This window comes from Malaclemys terrapin, chromosome 2 (genome assembly GCF_027887155.1).
Source record: "Malaclemys terrapin pileata isolate rMalTer1 chromosome 2, rMalTer1.hap1, whole genome shotgun sequence".
NCBI classification, from domain to species: domain Eukaryota; kingdom Metazoa; phylum Chordata; order Testudines; family Emydidae; genus Malaclemys; species Malaclemys terrapin.
Window position 1 is genome coordinate 237,080,526 of NC_071506.1, and position 20,779 is coordinate 237,101,304.

At 40.1% G+C, this 20,779-nt stretch overlaps 1 protein-coding gene across 5 annotated transcripts in view; it reads right to left on the reverse strand.

Annotated features, from left to right (window-relative positions):
* Positions 1 to 995: 995 nt before the first annotated feature.
* The window catches only part of NXPH1 (neurexophilin 1), a 169,585-nt gene continuing 149,801 nt past the window's right edge, over positions 996 to 20,779 (reverse strand). For all 5 annotated transcript variants that reach the window (XM_054016995.1, XM_054016992.1, XM_054016993.1 and 2 more), the window contains one exon: positions 996 to 2,927. In XM_054016995.1, the coding sequence (XP_053872970.1) occupies positions 2,166 to 2,927 (762 nt within the window). In that variant the 3' untranslated portion in view covers positions 996 to 2,165. The remainder of the gene's footprint in view (positions 2,928 to 20,779) is intronic.

The following is a 20,779-nucleotide window of genomic DNA, read 5'->3' on the forward strand; positions in this document are numbered from 1 at the left end:
CAGAATGTGAACTTTATGGCTCGGACCATCTCTTTCTCCAAAACTGTGCAGAGTTCGCAGATCCAGGGTGATAAGATTGTCCTCTCGTATGATGAAGAAATAATTTCCATTATCATATTGTTTCCAAGGAATTAAAGACTTGATACTGTGGAAGCCTCTCCTTCACTTATAGTCAATGGTATAAACATTTGTCATTAGTTTTATTCATTTGTTTCATTTTCATACTATTCTTTAGTAAGAGGGTTAAGGTGACAAAAGATTCATCTAGGATCTTGATTTAAGTCCCAGGCAATTCAACATGGGATTGGAAGTGGTCACTGATTTCTCACTTCTTGGACCTTTGAATCTCCGGAGCATTAGAAGTGCATGTCTGGGCTTTGGAAAGGCTTCTCTTTGTTTCCTGCATAGACTTTTCTCAGCACAGCTTTGGCAGCCATCTAGGAGCGAAGGATAAAATTCATGTGTGGGTGGGCACAAATGGTAATCCTAAGAGAAATGAAAGGGAATCTGAGATCCTTTCAATACAGCCTTCAATTAGGTATAAACATACCAGTGAAGTTATTGTGGTTGAATAGCTGGAAGCTGGAGACAAAGTGTGCCACTATGCACAAAAATGATGTACAATCAATTGCTTTCCTATTAGAGGAATAAAACTCTTCCACTACATACAAGGAGGTCTGTGCCTACACTAGGTTATAATTAAGACAAAGGCAGACTTGTGCACACACAGAGAGAACAACTTTTCCCACTTTTAAATTGGTAAGTTGCTTTCATTTATGACTAATAATAATTTAGGACCTGCTCCTGCAAATTGTTCTTTGAGGGATGACTCCCGCTGAAGTCAACAAGGCCCTATGACGGCATTGAGATCTGCCTGCTTGCTATAACTTGGGATAATTCTGCACAAATTTGAAGACGCAAGATTGAAAACCATGATGGAGTTTGAGCATAGTCTTCTTGTTGGACCATTTAAGCCACCATCTACACAGTACATATTGAAACTCAACTTTAAGTATTTTATTTTTATGTACAGTTCATTTTTTGTCTGGAAATAAAATATCTAAATACAGACAGACCGTAATGTTGTATATGTATAGCTCTCAACAATACTTTAGCTGAATAAATGCTTTGTACATAATTCTGTCTTTTTAATGGAGTTTACAGCTACATTGATAAAATGGATTCCTCATTTCCTTGATTGTTTTTAACCAATAACAAGCAGAGAGACAATTACAAGTTAATATTAATAAGCAGTTCAAATAACACTGGTTAAACTATGTACAATACAAACCATTCATACAAATGAAGACTAGGATATTGAATTTGTTACAATATTTGTAATAAAGATAAGACAGCCACTTATAACTTACATGTTGTCTATCAGGCATTTTCCTTCTTGCAGAACAGTTGGAGAGTTTTTAAGTAGCTCAGCTGGTCTCAACTCTGCCAATTTAAATGTTCAGTGAAGAAATATGAAACCATAATGTCTGCCCACATGTAAATTCCAAATGTCTGCTCATCTTTACTAGTAATAGGCTCCCTCCACAGAAAAAGAGCCACCTAACGCCACCTTGAATGTGCCTACTGTATGCTGGAAAAAAAGTCACTATGCTTTGCTGTGTTCATATAATAAGAAATACTGAACTCTAGACACACATTTTTTCCCCATTTTAACAAGCATTTACTCCTATAGTATTATTTACCAGTACAGCTAGTCTAAGCAGTAGAATGCATGAGTGGGGATTATTGATTGGCATGTATTCAAGACTTTCAAGGAGATTTCCATAACAGTTTGTGTTAGAAACCATTCTCTGTCTAGTTAATCCTTTTGGCTTGATGATAGGTTATCCTGAAACAATATGTATCAGACAAAGACAGCCCTCTTAACAGGAATCTTAATAGGTGTGAGCTGAAAAGAGTGCGTGTCTGTGTGGTTTTATTTCGAATCCATAGTGATTTACAACTAGACTGATACATGGAGCTGACTGGGCAGAAATTACATTAGATTGTTTTCCACTAACATATTTGCAGCCATTTGACAGCAACAGCAGCAGAGTGTAGACACATTCCAGGCAATGGGGTGGCCTTCTTCTTTGAGGTAACAGCCCTGTCATATGACCTCTTTTATTCCTCAGGCTTCAGTCTCAGACACATGTTGTTCATTCTCAACCTGAAGGGAAGTAGGGCGTGTCACTGTGGTAGTTGTAATCAGGACACACCTTCTGTACTAGTTTATAATCTGTACTATAAAAGGAAATGTAAATACAGATTACTTTAAAGGGCTTGGAGCAGAGCCATGACACATGACTTTGGGTCTGCTCCTGATAACATGTTTTTGAAGGGTCATAGTTGCAGAGTGTGTTCTTGGTGGCCTTGTCAACCTTTTCATATTCGATGCGACAGTTAAAGGACTTGGAATCTTTGGCATCAATCACTGTTTGTTGTGCCAAGTCAAATTCCACTATTTTGGTTGGGGGCACCAGGCTCACAGATACATTCCCTTGGCCAGTGGAATTGTGCCTGAAATAAACGCTAAACGTCCCATTGCCATGATCAACAATTTTCCCAGTTATTAAAAGGTTTAACTTCACAGTTTTGATGTTGGAATGAAAGTCGCCCCAGCCAAACATTTTCTTAAATTTCCCAGTCTTGACAATGGGCCGTCTCTTTGCTCTGGGTCGAGACTCTTGAAGATCTGTGGAGTTCCTCAGCCAATCCCAGAGATCTTGCTCAGAATACGTTTCTGGGGCATCATATCGCAGGTCCAAATCTGTATCATTTTCTTTGCCATGAAAAGTCTGTGATAGCAGTCGGCTGATGGACAAGTCTTTGCTGCTTTCTGTCCATATGTGCTTTAGTGTGGATTTGGAGCTGCCTGATTTTAGAAGTTCTGATTTGCCGCCATTTGTTAAATTTGCACATGTGACCTGGGGGGGAAAAAAAAGATCAGATTGAGATAGGTATCTACAAAACCCATTGTTCCCACCTGAGGCCAAAGAGCTTTGGAGTTCAGAATTAAACAGAGTTAAAATTAATTTTACAGATAAACTGAAGTATATACTCTATACTCAAAGTAAAACAGAACAGGAAGATAATTTGTGTTGTCTTTCCAAGGAGTCATAATCTATTTCTCTTTAACACATACAATGCCCTTCTGAATTAATCCATAAAGCCCCTTCAAATCCCAGCCCAAAACCTACTTCTAATGTGAAGTCAGCAAGCAGTCCAACAACCAATGGTTGTTTTTGTGTGCCAGTTTGGGATAGCTGATTTTTCTGATTTAAAAAAAAATGAAGATGTTGTTGAACCATCACAACCAAGTTGTGCAATAGCGAGCATGTGCAGTAGCAAGTGTGTGTAAGCATGTGATCTTATTTTCAATACCCACATGCTCCCTCCCTCCCCCACTTTTCCCTTTGGTTTGTCACATTCACTGGTTGTGCCTTGGCTTGAATTGAATGTATATACTCTTTAAGGAGGAGACTGTCTCTTACCATGCCATGGCTCTCACTTTACTGGGGTGGTTTTCACACTGAAGGAGTAATAACAATGTATCTATGCTGCTGCAATCTCCCCCAGTGTCAATGTGCATTAGAAGTCTGCACCTGAATAAATGCAGTTCTTCCACTGCAAATTCCCTTGTCTGAATAATCCTTATGCATTTATACAGTACCTAGCACATTCGGGGTCTCTGATCCTGATGCTGGTGATGGGCTGGGACCCTGGGACTCACTTCTGATTTATATCTTATGTTCCTAACGCTCACACTTCAGGTTTTCAGCCATCTACCTTCAGGGGTTAAGAAATGATTCCCCCCATATATTTGTTCTGAGCCTTTTTTTATCACCTTCCTCTGAAGCATCAGGGATGGCCATGGCAGGAGATGGGACATTGGACAGTGAGAGCCAGTGCTCTGAGGTGGCACTGAGCATTCTCTCTCTCAGGGGCTTGGCTGGCTAGTTCTTGTTTGCATGCACAGGGTCTAACTGATCGCCTATATGGGGTCAGGAAGGAATGTCATATTGGCAATGACTTGGGGGCGGGGAGTTGCCTTTTCTCCAGTGTGTGGGTGCGGGTCACTTGCCAGGATTATGTGGGTATACCTCACTTAATCATTTCCCTGCCATTGCAGGACCTCAAGCACTGGGGTGCCTTGGTCCCTTCTATTCTCTGCATGTTGCACATAACTGTCTAGTCTCTTATGGGCTGTAACACTTTGGTCTAATTTCAGTTGTTGGGTTTAGTGTGTGGGTGCTGGGTGATGGTGGTGGCCTGTGATAGACAGGAGGTCAGACTAGATTATCTGGTGGTCCCTTCTGGCCTTAAAACTCTATGACTAATTGGGGCTTCTAGGCTATACTACAATTTAAATAATAGAGAATAATAAAGGGCTTGATCACGGCTTTTCCACGAGCCCTGCATTAATGTCAGGCAGCACATTGCTGTGTTATCCCTGGACTGACTTGAGCAGTCACATTTCCCTCCTGGTCCCCCTGCTTCTACAGAGAAGGAGTATGCTGTGCTGGTTCTATACCCAGCATAACATATGCTCCCAAAGGCAGTGGTATAGCTGTGCCATCCAACACATTGAGAAGGACCGAAGCCAAGGCTCTGCCCAAGACCCCCCCACCTATATGCAAAGTGGATGCAATGGCTCTGCAGAGGGGGTGCCTGATATCCCTGTACCACCGTGCAGCCCAAGCCATAATTCACAAGTGAATTACACAACACAGAAATCCAAGTGAGTGTTTGACTCCTAAAGTGAAGATTACAAAAGTGAGACTATCTAAGTGAAATGAACTGTCCAAAAATACAGATCAAAGTTTTATAAAATCATGAAATCCTTGCCCTGAAATCCTGAGGAATCTAAAAATGTCAGGGCCAATTTTTCACATCTGTCAGCACCAGAGCAAAAAGACCTAAGCTAGCCATGTTCATTTTTCCATTCTAGCTTTAAAAATAAAGTACACGTTGTCATACTTTCTGAAGGGTAAGCTGACCAATCTTGGTTTGTAAGTGGACTGTGACTGCTCTTAACTCCTTTGCCTGGCTACAATGAGCATCACAGCAGCCCTGGTTGGTAATTTCATCATATGGGTGTTTTAGGAGCCATCCCATTATCCTGTTTGCTTTTATAAATGCCTCCTCCCTTTATCAAAATGAACTGGACATATCCCCACTCCCTGAAACTCAGTGGAAACAAGAGAACACGTATAGCATGAAGCCTTCCTGCTGGTGCAATCTAGAGATATTTGTAAAGAAAGGCAGTGAATATAACAGAGATATTTCCATATCCTTATGAACATGGAATTGAACTGTGTTGCTGACCAGATTTCTCTTTCTAGGGTAGTTGCGCCCCCTCCCAGACATGCCACATGGAATACTGAACATCTTGAAGGGATGACAGGTATGATGACAGCCTTTTTAAAAAAAAATTAAGTCAGTCAGAGTATTAGCAGAATAGCACCAATGCCTTTCAAGTTGGGGTGGGGACAGAGCCCAAGAGAAGAAATAAATAGAATGTGCTCTTTATTTAGGATTTATTCCTTGGATGATTTTTCCATCTTTTGAATGGCAGGAAGGATAAATACCACCTAGCATTTGATAGGTGGTTTGTATCTGTGTCTTAGCATCAACGCAGTGATCAAGGAGAGAGGCTGTAATGAAATGGTCTGATGGAGCACTGGTTAATGAAGCAGCAATGAAGATATCATGGGAAGAGAGACTTAGAACATAATTTTGCAGAGGCTTATGAGGAGTGAGAGCAAAGTAGGAGAAATGTGGTTAAAAGAAGAAATGTGCCAGTCTGAATCTAAGCAGTTAACTAGCAGATTTAGTGTGCCTGCAATCTGAAGGTAGGAAATAAATTGCTTATTGTCATATTTTACTCTCCTCACAGCTTGCTTTTTCTTCTCCTTCCTTTTTTTAAAAAACATTTGTGTTCCAGTGAGTTACATTTCAAAGGATTAAACAGCAAATTCCCACATAACAGGATGTAACACCATAAAGCTCATTTTGAAGAAAAGCTATTTTTTTAGGCTACATAAAACCAAGCACCCTGGAGAAGAAGTGGAATTTCTGAAATACTTGCTGTCGGCTACAAATCATGAGTGTTTTAAAAGCTAGTATATCTCAAGTTTAAATGGAAGTTTCAGATTCCAAGCAAGACACATTGTTTCATATCTGACCTAACAAACGCAATTGATTGTTACTCTCATTGATTTTGTAATAGTTTAAGAGCTTCTAGTCATGCAGTTGGCCCTGAGACCTCTGTTTGTGATTTTTCTATTTGGGTAACTGGCCGCATTCATGATTAAAGACCTGCTCCTGCCCTCCCTTGTCAGGCATCTGAGCAAAGAGTCTGACTAAACAGTACAAGAGCACCCAAAAGGGCTAACAATACAATTCATTGCTCATCAAAGTAGTAGTATTTGCAAAATGATAGTATCTCGTTTGCAACCCTATAGCTTTTTCCCATACTACTACTGTGTTGTGTTATAACTATACATGTATTCCCCCCAGATGCGCACGCCATGTAGTATATAGTTTGGCTAATACAGCTATGTGGAAAAGCAGGATTTATTTTATGATTTTGTTATATCTGTGTTCACATCTACCCAACCATCTCAAAACCGTCACAAAAACTGTAATATAATTGTAAGAAAACATCCAAACCCATGACATTTTGCATGCTTCCTGAGTGAAAACTATTGCACTTGAAAATGGTCCCATTTTAGCATAAAAATATCATGAAAACAGGACCAATTTCCAATACTCAATGAAATGCAAAAAATATTAAGTATTTCAATTTGTTGTGAATATGTCTTCATCCCTAGAGCATGTACACACAGTTCAAAAATACATGTACTATAACATCCATTTTGCTTTCTCTTCCCCCCATCTCACTGAATATATATCAGGTGCCATTTAATTCTTGATATGTTCTGCACTGTATTGTTTACCATACTGCAGTAGAGTTCAATGAGACTCCTCTCACATGGAAAGTTATTTGGGTAAGTTTTTGCTGTATGGGGGATTTGTAGTATTCCCTATAATTAGCATTGGGCCTACATAAACATCACAGTAAATTTAACTACCACGGACAATAAGTGTCAAGATTTATTTGGGTTGTACTTTACACGACATTGCCAAAATCTGTACTATGAGTTTCTATCAACAGAAGCTCTTTGGACTGTCTCTTACTATAGATTTATATAGTGCCTAGCACAAAGGAGCTCTGATTTTCATTGGGAGCTTTAGGCACAACCATAAGAGAAATAGTAATAGATAAAGTATGACATGCTGACAGGTATACCTACTACAATGCATGTCATTAATGAAGTAAAGATCTGATTTTTTCTTCAACAAAGAAATGCTTCCTGAAATTTTTAAATAATTACAATGGTGGGAGGTTTCAGGTGTTCAGAAGGGAACTACAACAAAGAGTAGAAGACATTTGGGGGCCTGATCCAAAGCCCACTGAGGTCACTGAAAGACTCACAATGAGTATAATGAGCCTTGGTTCAGGCCTTTTAGGTGGAGAATGCATATTTCCTCTAGATAGAGTCATTAGACCCTCGTGGTATCAGAAATCACACTATCATCTGGTCACCCTTTTCCCATGAATAATGACAAATTGCTGTTCAATATATTTTTTGTAATTTTGGACAGTGCTCTCAGTGAAAATAATATACAAAGTTTATATTATGGAGACAAAGTATATTTTCATGACTATGGAATTGAGTTGTATGTCCAGTTTCACTGAGTTTCAACAAAACACTCCAGTCTTGTCTGATCCTTTTAGAGACTGAAGACATTTTTACAGTGACATTAGATGTCACTGATTAGACATTAACTTCATTAGATGTGTTTTTCATGAGCATTATTGTCTCACTTAAGACTCCTTAAGAGAGGGTAACTCATTTATCTCAAAGCCTTTGGGGTTCAATTTAAAGACATCCCTCATGCACATGAACCTATTACCTATCGTAGGCCAAACCTGGATGCTTGAGATCAGATAAGTTTTTTAAAAAATCCTAGTGGTACAAAATGACTCTTGATTTCTTAGTCTTTCATTTTACTGTAGATCTATTACAGTTCATTATATATAATTACAATATTGGTTTAGAAATTATGTATTTATTCCTCTAAGTGTATGAATACTTGAGGGCAAATGGAAATGTAAACAATCTAATACTCAAGGTAGGAAATTTCTCTCTTCAGGTAAATAACTAATCAAAAAAAACCAATCTAATTTTGGCTGGCATACCGTAGTAGGAATTTGTCAGCTCAGTGTTTGCATATTCACTGGGTAGCACAACACAGAATTCTGACTCCTTGGCCAGATGCTTCAGGTACTTTGCTAGTACAGGAATGTGAACACAACATAGGTCTAAATGGCACTCTAATGATGAGACACAAGCACTCAGAATTCTCACCTAGATCCAATGTCCACCCATAAACATTATTATTTGGTTTATTGGTTGATGGGAAGATCTGAAGATTTAGGACTCTGTTGTACTTTGATCACCTTTGTAGTAGTGGATCAGCCTAGAGCCATATGAGTAGTATAGGGCAATGCTACTGGGTAAGAGAAAGTGCTAGATACTATTGTTACTATGAATATATATTACACAGTGAGTAGTTGGCACACAAACTAATGCCAATGGCATTCCAAATTATAATTTAAACAAAGAAATTGACATTAGAATTTGATGGAGAGATGATTATAATAGATGGAATGAAATGCAGAAGAGGCCTTGTGATGCATTACACATTAATATTTTGAAAGCAGAGGAAAAACACATTTAAACAAAAGGCCCTACTGATTAATATTTCACATAGAGTCCTATCTTTTTATTTATAACCCTTTCTTGCTACATGACCAGATGGGTGGAGGTGCATGTGTTGACTGTACATTATCAAAATATGCAGCCTCAGAGTGTATTCTCGGCTGAATTTTTCTAATGCCATAAGTGAGCAGGGACATCCATTAAGTATCCCATTCCCCATCTTCTGATGATATTCAGTCAAGTAGCTGCATGAGACTATGCACATTACTTATCCATAAACAAGGAAGATGATTCCGCCAAGAACAGTTTCAATTTAATGGCACACTGCAGGAGAAACTACCTCAGTTAGTTACACCATGCTGAGGTTCCAGTTCTCAATGCACATGATCAACTGAATCCACTAGAACATCCTCTGCTGTTGATGTCACTGCACATTCCCGGGAAACAAAACAAAGGGCACATTTCTTGTTCTTCTCATATCAACACTGCTCAATATGATCCCTAGGAAACAATGATGCAGAAGGTGTCTAAACTCTAAGACCCAGATCCTCATTTGGATTAATTAATGGCATAGCTCCATCTATACCATCTGAGGATCTGGCTCTAGAAATTGTTTCATAGTTCTTAAGTAAATAATCAAGAGGTTAGAAAAGAAAAGGGCCTGGAAGAGAACCTGGGCTTTTTTCTCTGCCTTGATGTACCATGAGAAGAAAACACAGGAATGAAGGGAAACGGATATTACAGCTTAAAAAATTATACTTGGGTAATAAAAGATAATAAGAAAATGAAAATACTCTGAGCCCTAAGGCTGAGGAATGCCCTCCGTGCTAACTACTGCACACTGGAAATGTGCAGTCATACTAGTAAAAATATTGTCTGAGCATTGCTGACAGGGTCAGAGATATCTTGGGCAGGACTGGTCAAAATTGTTTCCATTAAAATTGTTTTCCTATGGAAAATTGGATTTTTGATTGAACAAATTTTTTTGCAGACCATGTCTGCTTTGTGCAGAAAATTTTTGGTTTTCATCAAAAAATCTGACATAGAGTATTAATGCAGATGGTCAGGTAAAGAAGTTATTTCCATCCTTAATATCCAGGTGCCTAAAGATCTTTTAAAATATGTCCCCAAGTGACTATTACAGGTATTATGTCATATAATATAATAAAAAAATCACTGATTAAGTAAAAATACATTTACTATTGTTTTTATGGAACAATTTTACAGAGAGCATTAATAACTTTTCAATTTAAGGGACAAATGTCCCCACTAAATTCAATGGCAAAATTCCCACAGCAGCAGAAGAGCTAGAAAAGTGTCTGATGTTGTGTAGTTTGTTTTCATTTTCTTGCATGATAAAATAATTATGTCAGAATGTATGCAGTTTGGCTTGTAAACCATGTCATTTCTCTTTCAGTTTAGAAGACATTATGCCATCATGCGCAATATAATAGTCTGTAAACTGAAAGAAAACTGAGTTACAATACACAGAGTACTTCCTCACATTATGATTTTATAGCTCTTCATTTTTGCCTTAGAAGTGTGAGAAATTCAGCCAGAATCGTTCTAATGGTTGAGGTGCAAGTGAATTTATAAAGATTTGGAGGAGGATTGAAATGTAACTGTATGAAATATCCTATTAACTGTTGCCCTCTGTTTTACATTTTTAGAAAGAATTTAAACTAAACCCTTGAAGCCTGGTGCCTATGTCATCATTAAAGATTTTTCACTTCAGTGGATTATGACTTTTGAAAATTCACACCAGCTCCATTCAGCAGGGGATTAAATTTTCATGGAATAAATTAAAGTGGGTTAAAATGTCTAACAGAGTTTTAAGACCACTGCTTTATACAAGCATCACAGAGTTCTGTTAACTTTCAAATGAAACTCTAGCTAGGTAAATAACTTTTGTCAAGGATCTATTGCTCTCATTCCACACTCCTGTAAGCCCTCTTTTATTAATATTGGCTTGCCATTTTCTGCATACATGTAGAAAGAAATATTAAATAAAATTAGAATATAGCTGAAAGGCCACAGAGCAATATTTTAATAAAAATCTGCACTGTAGTCTGATTTTATATACATATATATATAAAAGATCATCATATATATATACCGTGTTCAAGAAGATGCCCTTTTTCAAATAAGTGAATAACCACATAGGTAGGCTGAACAAGGTGAAAAAGACTTTAAGGCTGTCAAGAAAACAGCAGTTCTGTGCTGTTTGAGCTGAGCAGGTGACCGTATTCTAATGTGCAAAACATTGTCCTCTAGTAACATATTACTAATTACATTCAGCTGAAAATTCTTCAGTGTTAAGCTCTTCCATGAATCAATAACATTAAAAAGCTCCCATATTAATATCAATTTGAGTAGTCCATTACTGCTGTTTGTGAGTCAATGTGAGTAGTCTATTACTGCACCATATTTTTTGTAGAGACATATTAGAATATTCATATAACTAATCTGCTTGATAAGTGGATTATTCATAGTTGCATGAAGTAGCACAAAGCTGCTATTTGATAAGGTTACAGTAGCCACTAATGCTGATAGAATGTGTCATTTTCATGTCAAGGATATTGAGAGCCAGATTTAAAAAAATAGTCACCTAAATTGTGCAACCATCATAGGCACGCATAAATGAAAACAGGCACATACACAAGAGGTAGCTCTATGGCCAGCGCATGTATTCCTGTTACAAACAATCATCTGTTTTCATCTGCAGTTACCTATTGTATACAAATAGATGCATTTGTATACAATAGATGTATAGATGTCTACAATTTCAAAGGCACAAAGGGCAGTTGTATGCCCAACTTCCAATGAAGTTCAATTCTATGTGCTTTCCAAAATGTATCCCTTTGGGCATGGGAGGTGAGTTCTATAGGCCCGTGGTGCCCGGGCACTGGGAATATTCCTGGCCCGGGGGCCCAGTTCCAGCAAAGTTTCCCGCCTTCCCCCCCCCGCGCCCCATCCCTGCCTGCCACCCCCAGGTGATTTAAAACAGCCTGGGGGCTCCCGCCACCATGCAACAGCTCAGGCGGGCTGAGCGGCTTCCAGCACGCTCATTCCACATGGCTGCCAGCACATCCTTGCAGCCTGTGGGGGGCTATGCCGCTGCACACTGCTCCCGCCCCGAATGCCCCTGTAGCCAATGGGAAGCTGCCTGGAGACAGCAGCACATGGAGACCCCCCAGCCTGCCCCGCCTAGGAGCTGCTGCCGGAAGAGGTACCCCAGGTAAGCATAGAACCCCTTATCCACTTCCAGAGTCTGCACCTATACCCCCTCCCCACACACACCCTCTGGCTCACAAATTTCCTCCTGCACCTCCCACCCCCACACCCCTTCTCACCCCTAAACTCCCTCCCAGAGCTTGCACCCCTCACCCCCTCCTCCATCTCCACCCCCTGCCTCAGCCCAGAGCCTGCACCCAGCACCCAAACTCCCTCCCAGAACCTGCACCCTGCACCCCTCCTACACCCTATTCCCCTGCCCCAGCCCAGGACCTGCACCCCAGCCCTCCTCCCCCCACCCAAACTCCCTCACAGAGCCTTAGGCAGGTGGAGGCAGAGTTTGGGGGGGCAGGCTCTGGGCATTCTGGGCATCACCAAAATTTCTACAAACCTGCCACCCCTGCCTTTGGGTGAACACAATACTCCCACGACATTGTCTTGTGAACACTATCAGCACAGTCTTCCAATCCTTGAGGATGTAATGAGGAGGGTTAATTTTTTTCGTTGCTAAGTATGTTTGCTTTCTAATTGCTCAGTTGCTGTGTAGATGTCAAAATCTAGCAAAACCCCACTGAAAGAACGTGAGTGCTGTTTCTTTAATGCCATAACAAGAAGCCAAGCAGCAGAGGGGCAAAGAAGAGTTCTCAACAGAACCTCTACTGTGAAGCAGAGACATGAGTAGCTTCAGGGATAATATCACCTCTTGTGTTAGAATGTTGGTTTTTCTGTGATTCTTCACTATTGTCACATGACACTCAGGGCCGGCTCCAGGCACCAGCCAACCAAGAACGTGCTTGGGGCGGCACCTGGTAAGGGGCGGCCAATCTTGGGGTAGTGGGGAGCAGCGCAGCATGGACCTCAGCGGGGAGTGGTTTGGCAGTGCGGTGCTCCGCGGGGGGTGTTTGGTGGTGCTCCGCACAGGGGGTGGGGTTTCGGCAGCGCGGCGCTCCACGGGGGGCGGGGGGTGTTCAGCAGCACAGCACTCGGGGATGTTCGGCAGCGCAGCGCTCGGTGGTGGTTTTGGCAGTGCGGAGGTCCACGGGGGTTTCGGCGGCGCTCCGCGCGGGGGTGGGGGGTTCAGCAGTGCGGCACTCCGCGGAGGGCGGGGGTGTTCGGGAGCGCGGCACTCAGGGATGTTCGGTGGCGCAGCACTCGGCGGGGGGTTCGGCGGCGCTCCGCGGGGGGCAGGGGTGTTCGGCAGCGCTCCGCGCAGGGGGGTTCAGCAGCACGGCACTCGGCGGGGAACGGGGGGTGTTTGGCAGCGCAGCGGGGTGCGGGGGTTGTTCGGCGGCGCGGCACTCGGCAGGGGGGTTTCGGCGGCGCGGCACTCTGTGGGGGGGTGTTTCAGCGGGGCGGGGCGGCGCTGGGGGGGGGTGTCATGGTGGGGCGGCACTTTTTTTTGGCTGCTTGGGGCAGCAAAAAAGTTAGAGCTGGCCCTGATGACACTCATCCAATAAATGTCTCAAAGAGATAAAGGACAGTACCCAATGTCATTAAACATGTACATGCATCATGTAATCTAATAACATTTGTCTGGCAAAGTACTTATTCACATTAGATTATCCTTAAATTTTAATAGGTAAATGTTCAGGCTAGTGGTATTTTTCTCATTATCAGTCCAAGTGGATGTTGTAGAAGAATGTTCAGTAGCAGCCCAACTAAATAAAACAGGTCAGGGGTCATACAGTAGAATGCTGCTGTAGATGCGTGCTATTTGTTTTAAGCACTGCAGTATTTTCTTCCTACAATAGTGTCATACCTAATTAAAAGTGAAAATTAGTAGCCAACAGTATTAATCAAATTCAATATGCGGTTCTTGGCTCTTGAGAGCGATGGTTCAATTGCTGGTGCCATCAGTGAGGTCATTAATTTAAATCTAGATGAGTAAAAAGGCCTTAGGGCATTGACACATAAGTTGCAGGAGGTTGTTCTATGAAAAATTGTTCCCAATGAAAGGAAAAACTGAAGGAGAAATATATGAACATTGTCTCAGCACATCCAGCTACTGGACAGTAAGCATAATTGTCAGGGTTGGTGTGTGGAGGTCAGTGGTTATGTCATTGCAACATAACAGATTTGATACAGGGCTTTTCATTCTCAAGTTATCCCAAAGTGGTTGACAATGGGTTAAATACTGTTTATTTAATGTCTGTGTTGGCAAATACCACAGTCATTTTATACTTGTAAACTTGTGCCAAGCACAGCTCATGTGTCCAGAGAATCTGGGAATGAGATTTTATCAAAGCCTGAGCACAAGTTTCATAAGTATTTTCTCTTTTAAATTCTACAGAAAAGGTTTCCAAATGTCTGATCTGCAGTTACTTCAGTTGTACTCAGCTGCTGTGCAGAACAACAGGGAGAGACTTCTTGAGCCCTCCTCTTACACATGAAGCAGCTGGACACAATGTGGCCCAAGGAAACTTGGTCCAGAGGAGTAAATTAAAGAGGAGTGCCCCAGTCCTAAGTGCTTCTTCCAAATGACTGGTGGCTGAAAGATTATATATTTTTCAACAAATGCTGTTTCTGTCCTAATAAAGTTGTGGTGTCTTCACTCTTCACTTTTTCTATTAGAAAGAAGGGAAAATAGAGTGGGAAAGGGGATGGTAATCTGGTATTCAAACCTGACTTTACAGGGGCTACTCACATGGGTAAAACAAATTGGGACTTGTTTGGCTTTTTCATGCAGGCCAATATTTGGTTTATTGGGAAACCCACAAAACATGTGGGATTTAGAGGCTTATCTGAACCTTAGAAAACCACAGGCATCCATAAAATTAAGCTGGAATTTTCACAAGACAAGACTTTGAGATTAGAGCATGTTGGGAAGAACTGAAAATACTTTCTTGTTGAATAGCAGTTCTACCTGGAACCAGGAAGTGCAGAGGTCCTCAAATGAAAAAGGAGAAAATAGAATTTTTGGAACAATAAAAACAAAAAAACAACTTCATGTTTGAGTTCCGAGCAATGGTTTAAGTTGATTTTTATTTGACCACAAATCATTTTGACCATCTCCCGTTTGGTCGCATTGAAGTCATTTGGGCAAATTCTGTCTAAGCTTACAGCTGTGCAGCCACTTATACCCAGGGGATTCCACAGCAGTGAATCACACCAGATTTTGGCTGATTGCCTTTAAGAGAATAAACATTCAAGTTACCTTGTCAAAAATGGATGAAGACCATAATCTATCGATATATTCCTATATCTGTCCAAAAGCAAGAAGTATCTTTTCATGGTCTCATCTGTTATCATTCTGTGGCTGAGCAGCAATGGAAAACAAAATAATTTTAGCTAGAAAATTTCATTTGCTACCTGCCAACCACTGATACAAAACATAGCTTTGAAAAAATACTAAAAACCTCACTCTACGGCTTATAGTTTCATTACAATATATTTTCTAAACAACATTCAATGAGCTGATAAAAGCATTTCATTTAAATATCATGCTTAGCAGTTCCATTTTGCCTGGTGTGAAGAAGAGCTGCTATTGTCTCTTTCATTATCCATAGTTAATGGTATATATTATTATTTATATTATGTGAGAGCTTAGAGGCACCAACTGAGATCAGGACCCTATTGTGCTAGTAACTGCAAAATACATAGTATGAAACAGTGTCTGCCCTAAGGCATCTACAGTCTAAATAGACAAGACAGAGAAAGAGTTGAAGGACAAACATATGAGTGACTTGCCCTAAGTCACAAAATGGGACAGTGGCAAATCTCCTGACTCCCAATTCAATGCCTTACCTTAGATCACACTGTCTTGTTCATTCATGGAAAATAAGTTTGTTAAATTATTTGGCAGAGGTATAAAACCAGATTAAATGAATTGAGAAGGCCACAAGCTTTTTTTTGGTGACAGAAAGCCAGCCCAGAGGCAAGTTGTGGCAATAAAAAGAGCAGAAAACCAGCCAGTGCGGCCACAAGCTGCTGATTTAGCTCACGCCCTGGGGATCTCTGACTTCAGTTTTCAGGGATTTTCCCCCAGCTGAAAGTTGTGCCAAGAGCAATAGTTGCCAACACCATCTGCCCTTCCTTAAAGTCAATCCCCTCAGGGTGTAGTGGCCTTGCTTGCTCATGGGGGTGCCATTTGTAAACCCCTCCACCCATGGTTTCCACTGGATTGTCATGTAATTAATCAAACTTGAATTTGATTTCTGCAAATATAGACAAAAGACTAAATCTTGCTCACCCTGCTCACATAAATAACTTCACTGACTTTTAAATAATCACATGAGTTAGGTGAGCATGATTAAGCCCAGAGTTCTTTAACTTAATCTGCTATCTTTAAAGTGGGCCAATTTAAAAAGTTTTTCCATTTCTGACTTTTATTTTTTTACCTGTATGGGTCAAGTCCAGTGCCCACTTAAGTCAAGGGAAAGACTCCAGTTGAATTCACTGGGCATTGAAGTTTCAGAGTAACAGCCGTGTTAGTCTGTATCCGCAAAAAGAAGAACAGGAGTACTTGTGGCACCTTAGAGACTAACAAATTTATTAGAGCATAAGCTTTCGTGGGCTACAACCCACTTCTTCGGATGCATATAGAATGGAACATATAATGAGGAGATATATATACACACATACAGAGAGCATAAACAGGTGGGAGTTGTCTTACTAACTCTGAGAGGCCAATTAATTAAGAGGAAAAAAAAAAAAAACTTTTGAAGTGATAATCAAGCTAGCCGAGTACAGACAGTGTGATAAGAAGTGTGAGAGTACTTACAAGGGGAGATAGTCAACATTTGTAATGGCTCAGCGGAATGGCTGAGCCATTACAAATGTTGACTATCTCCCCTTGTAAGTACTCTCACACTTCTTATCACACTGTCTGTACTCGGCTAGCTTGATTATCACTTCAAAAGTTTTTTTTTTTTCTCTTAATTAATTGGCCTCTCAGAGTTAGTAAGACAACTCCCACCTGTTTATGCTCTCTGTATGTGTGTATATATATCTCCTCATTATATGTTCCATTCTATATGCATCCGAAGAAGTGGGTTGTAGCCCACGAAAGCTTATGCTCTAATAAATTTTTTGGGCATTGAAGGGAACTCTATTTCTAAAGAGAATATTTGTCTCAAACTTGTAGAATCAAGCATTTCAAAAAACTTTTCCGATCATGTGTCTTTCTCTTGTGAAATTTAAAATGTGGGCTGCAACCTCCCATTGTCAACAGACACAAGAGATTCAGAATCCTGGAATAATACTGTTTAACAAAGCTATTTGGTTTCTTGTAAATTAATCTTTTTCACAGTATTCAACTTCCTAAGCTCAAAATTGAAACCAAATTCATTATCTTAGATAAACTTGGACAGTGGCAATATGGATAGAAACTGGATCTTAAAAAATAGTATCTGATATCTGCAAACCATATAAGAAATAAAGTAAAGCTGTGGCTTTTTGATACAGTAAATGAACAAGTTAAGTATACATGTATCTAAGCATCATTAATCAGTTAACAGTTTCTTATGGATATGACAGTTGAGTTGATAGGTTCATATCCCTAAGGGGTGTGTATGTGAATGTATATACACACACATACACCTTGGGGATATGAACCTACCCACTCAACTGTCATATCCATAAGAAACTGTTTTCTCCAGGTTAATACCAATTTAACTATGATTACACACAACAATACGCTACCTGGTGGCTGGTAATGTTAAGAACAGTCCGAGAAAACACATATTTACCAAGTGTGAGTTTTGTAAGAATGTTGTTGCGTAGTTTTAGTAGTAAAATCCTGATTGTTTGCCTGTTGAGCTCAAGGTAGACCGATATTTGCAACTATAAGACACCCATCACAATGGTATATATGATTAAATGAAAGCCTGAAAACTGCCAGTATTTATCTAAGAACAATATGAGTCAGGGAGGGAAACTGTGAGCCCAGAACAATACAATCATATTCAGGAATGACTAAAAGAAAATTGCTTCTCTGTGCTTCACACGGAAACCTGAAACTTCACACGGAGGCAAAAGCATTTTGTTGTTAATGATATGTACAACTTTTGTAATAAAACCCAACACAAGGCAAATCTTGAATTGTTTGGGATTTTCCTGGCACTTAGGAGGTGGGAACTTTATACAAACTGAAACCAACAAATGTTCACTGAGCCTCCTAAGAACTGTAACTGCCAAGATTCACAAACTCTGTTTCTGATGAGAGAACTGTCAGTAAAACAGCCTAATCCCATAATCCCTTGATGACTGGAACTGCCATTGGCTTCAAGTCAGAATTCTCATCTGGAGGTCTTGGAAGACTAGGCCCAGTTTTTCAGACTTGGACACCTGTAGTAAGACAGCTGTATCCACATCTAGTCTGAAAATATCAACCAAAGTTTTTAATTAACACTGGCATTTCTGAGCCTATTCCTGTTGACAGTGTATGGTTAAAAACAACACTGCATAGCAGGGGATCTGGCATGGATGTTTGATAATGAATTAGAGACCCTTAGCTCTAGGTTACCAGTTCAAATCCAGCAAAGGTCAATAGTGATCAACAGTCTATTGGTTGATGGGTAGTAGTATATGTGAACTCTATTAGTGATCATAGTCCATTTCCTAATAGACACTTTCTGTATCACAAACACCAAATTGCCAGTGGATGCTCTTCCTGGTAATCTGTTTAGAGAGGCAAAGCACAGAACTGGCACTGAGATTGCCACCCAGTCAAGAGTAGATTAAGAATTATCATTTCATGGTTGAAGCACATGTCGGAAATTTGCCCTGCTACTGCCTGAGCTTTTCCTGTTTGTGAACTGACCTGAAGATGAGGGATGTCAAATCATCACCTTAGACCTGTAATAATTTCATTTAAAGATTATTTTAAGTGACTTGCAATTCAGGTGAGCCCAACCTAAAACTGTAAATAGACATTTTTTATAATTAAATAGGTGAGACCAGATCCTCAGCTAGTGTAAACTGTAATATTTGTGGGTTCTTATGAAGGAAACTTAGACAAAGCTGAGGGAGATGCTTATTATTAGATGTAAGACCTAGACCATCTGCAAAGTCTGACTGCTCTCTGTGAGACTCTCTGTATCACGGCATTGCCTTGTGCTCTGTCAGACTAGGTGGAGCCCACTCCCAAGAATGGCTCTCTTTAAAAGATTTTCTCAAATCTCTCCTTTCCAAAAAAACATGAAGAAACATAATACACAACAGTATATATACAGGTAAAGAAACCTAATAATGCTCTAACAATTTTCTATTAGTCTTTGAGGTGCCTGATCAGTCTCATGGATCTTCGTGTCATTGCTTCAGTCTCTACATTGTGATTCTAAGTACCCACGCGTGCTCTTCCATCTTTGAAGACTTGAACTCCTCCTCTCTTCCTATCTCATGTCTTGTCTCCTTGTCTTCCCTTCAGCCTGGGATTTGTTGAAAGTGTCTCCTATTCCATCTGTACATCAGTCCCTCAGCAGTGACAATCTCATAGGACCTAGAAGCCAATTCATGAGAGACCTCTGCCTTTTTGGACCAAGTTTTTCCATCATAGATACGGGCATGATCATGTTGCTGCAAACACTCAAGTTCTCATGACCCCCTGTCATATTAAACCTTTTGTTTAACAGTTTTGTTTGTCAGGTTTTTTTTATACATAGTCAAGTCATTTTTATCGGTTATATCAATTTCTACAAAATTAGGCATTTTTGTTTTTAGTTTTCTATTGAACAGAACCTCTGTTGGTGGCAACCCATCAGCTGATCGTGGGATGCGTAACCAGGGGCGTCTTGAGTAATGGTAGAGAGGTTATTTTACCTGGCACTGATGCAACTGTTGCTGGGCTACTGTGTCAAGTTCTCATGCCCACAATTCAAGAAGGATATTGATAAACTTGAGATGGTTCAGAGAAGAGCCACAAAAATGATTAAAGGATAAGAAAGATGCTTTACATTGATAGGTGCAAGGAGCCCAATATATTTAGCTTAATAAAGAGAATGTTAAGGTGTTACTTGATTACAGTCTACAAAGTACCTACACAGGGAACAAATATTTAATAGTGGGCTCCTCAGTCTAGCAGAGAAAGGTATATCACGATCCAATGGCTGGAAGTTGAAGCTAGACTAATTCAGAATGCAAATAAGTCATAAAATTTTTAATGGTGCAAGTAATTAACCACTGGAACACTTTACTAAGGATCAGGGAGGATTCTCCATCACTGACAATTTTAAAATCACGATTGGATGTTTTTCTAAAAGAGAGTCTCTAGGAATTTTTCCAGGGAAGTTGTATGGCCTGTGTTATATAGGAGGTCAGACCAGATGATTACAATGGTTCCTTCTGGCCTTGGAATCTATGATGCTTGTTCCTTCTAGCCTATGTATATCCTGAGATCCAGTGGAAAAATTCTGTAGATATTCTACTGCAGATAATCTACTAGTGGTCAAAAGTCCACTTTGCCTGTAGTTGCCAATATTCCTTGATCTAAAAATAGACTTTAAAGGGCAAATAAATGGAATCAAGATTATTTTGATTCTCTTTGACTTATCTTGGACATTACTAGATTGTACCAATTTAAAATGCTTTATCTTTCCCATTCTAACAGAAGATAGAGGGTTAAAGGAATAAAATACATGCACCAGGTTAAAGTCCTCGCATTCAAATGAATATCCTTATTTTATAACACAGTGATTGTGACAAGACCTTCATAATTATTCTTCCCCCTGCCTCCTTGACTGCATCATTTCTAGAAAGAAATCCAGGCATGTTAGTAAAAGCTACCAATTTTAAGTCTATAATATGCCTTACTTCAG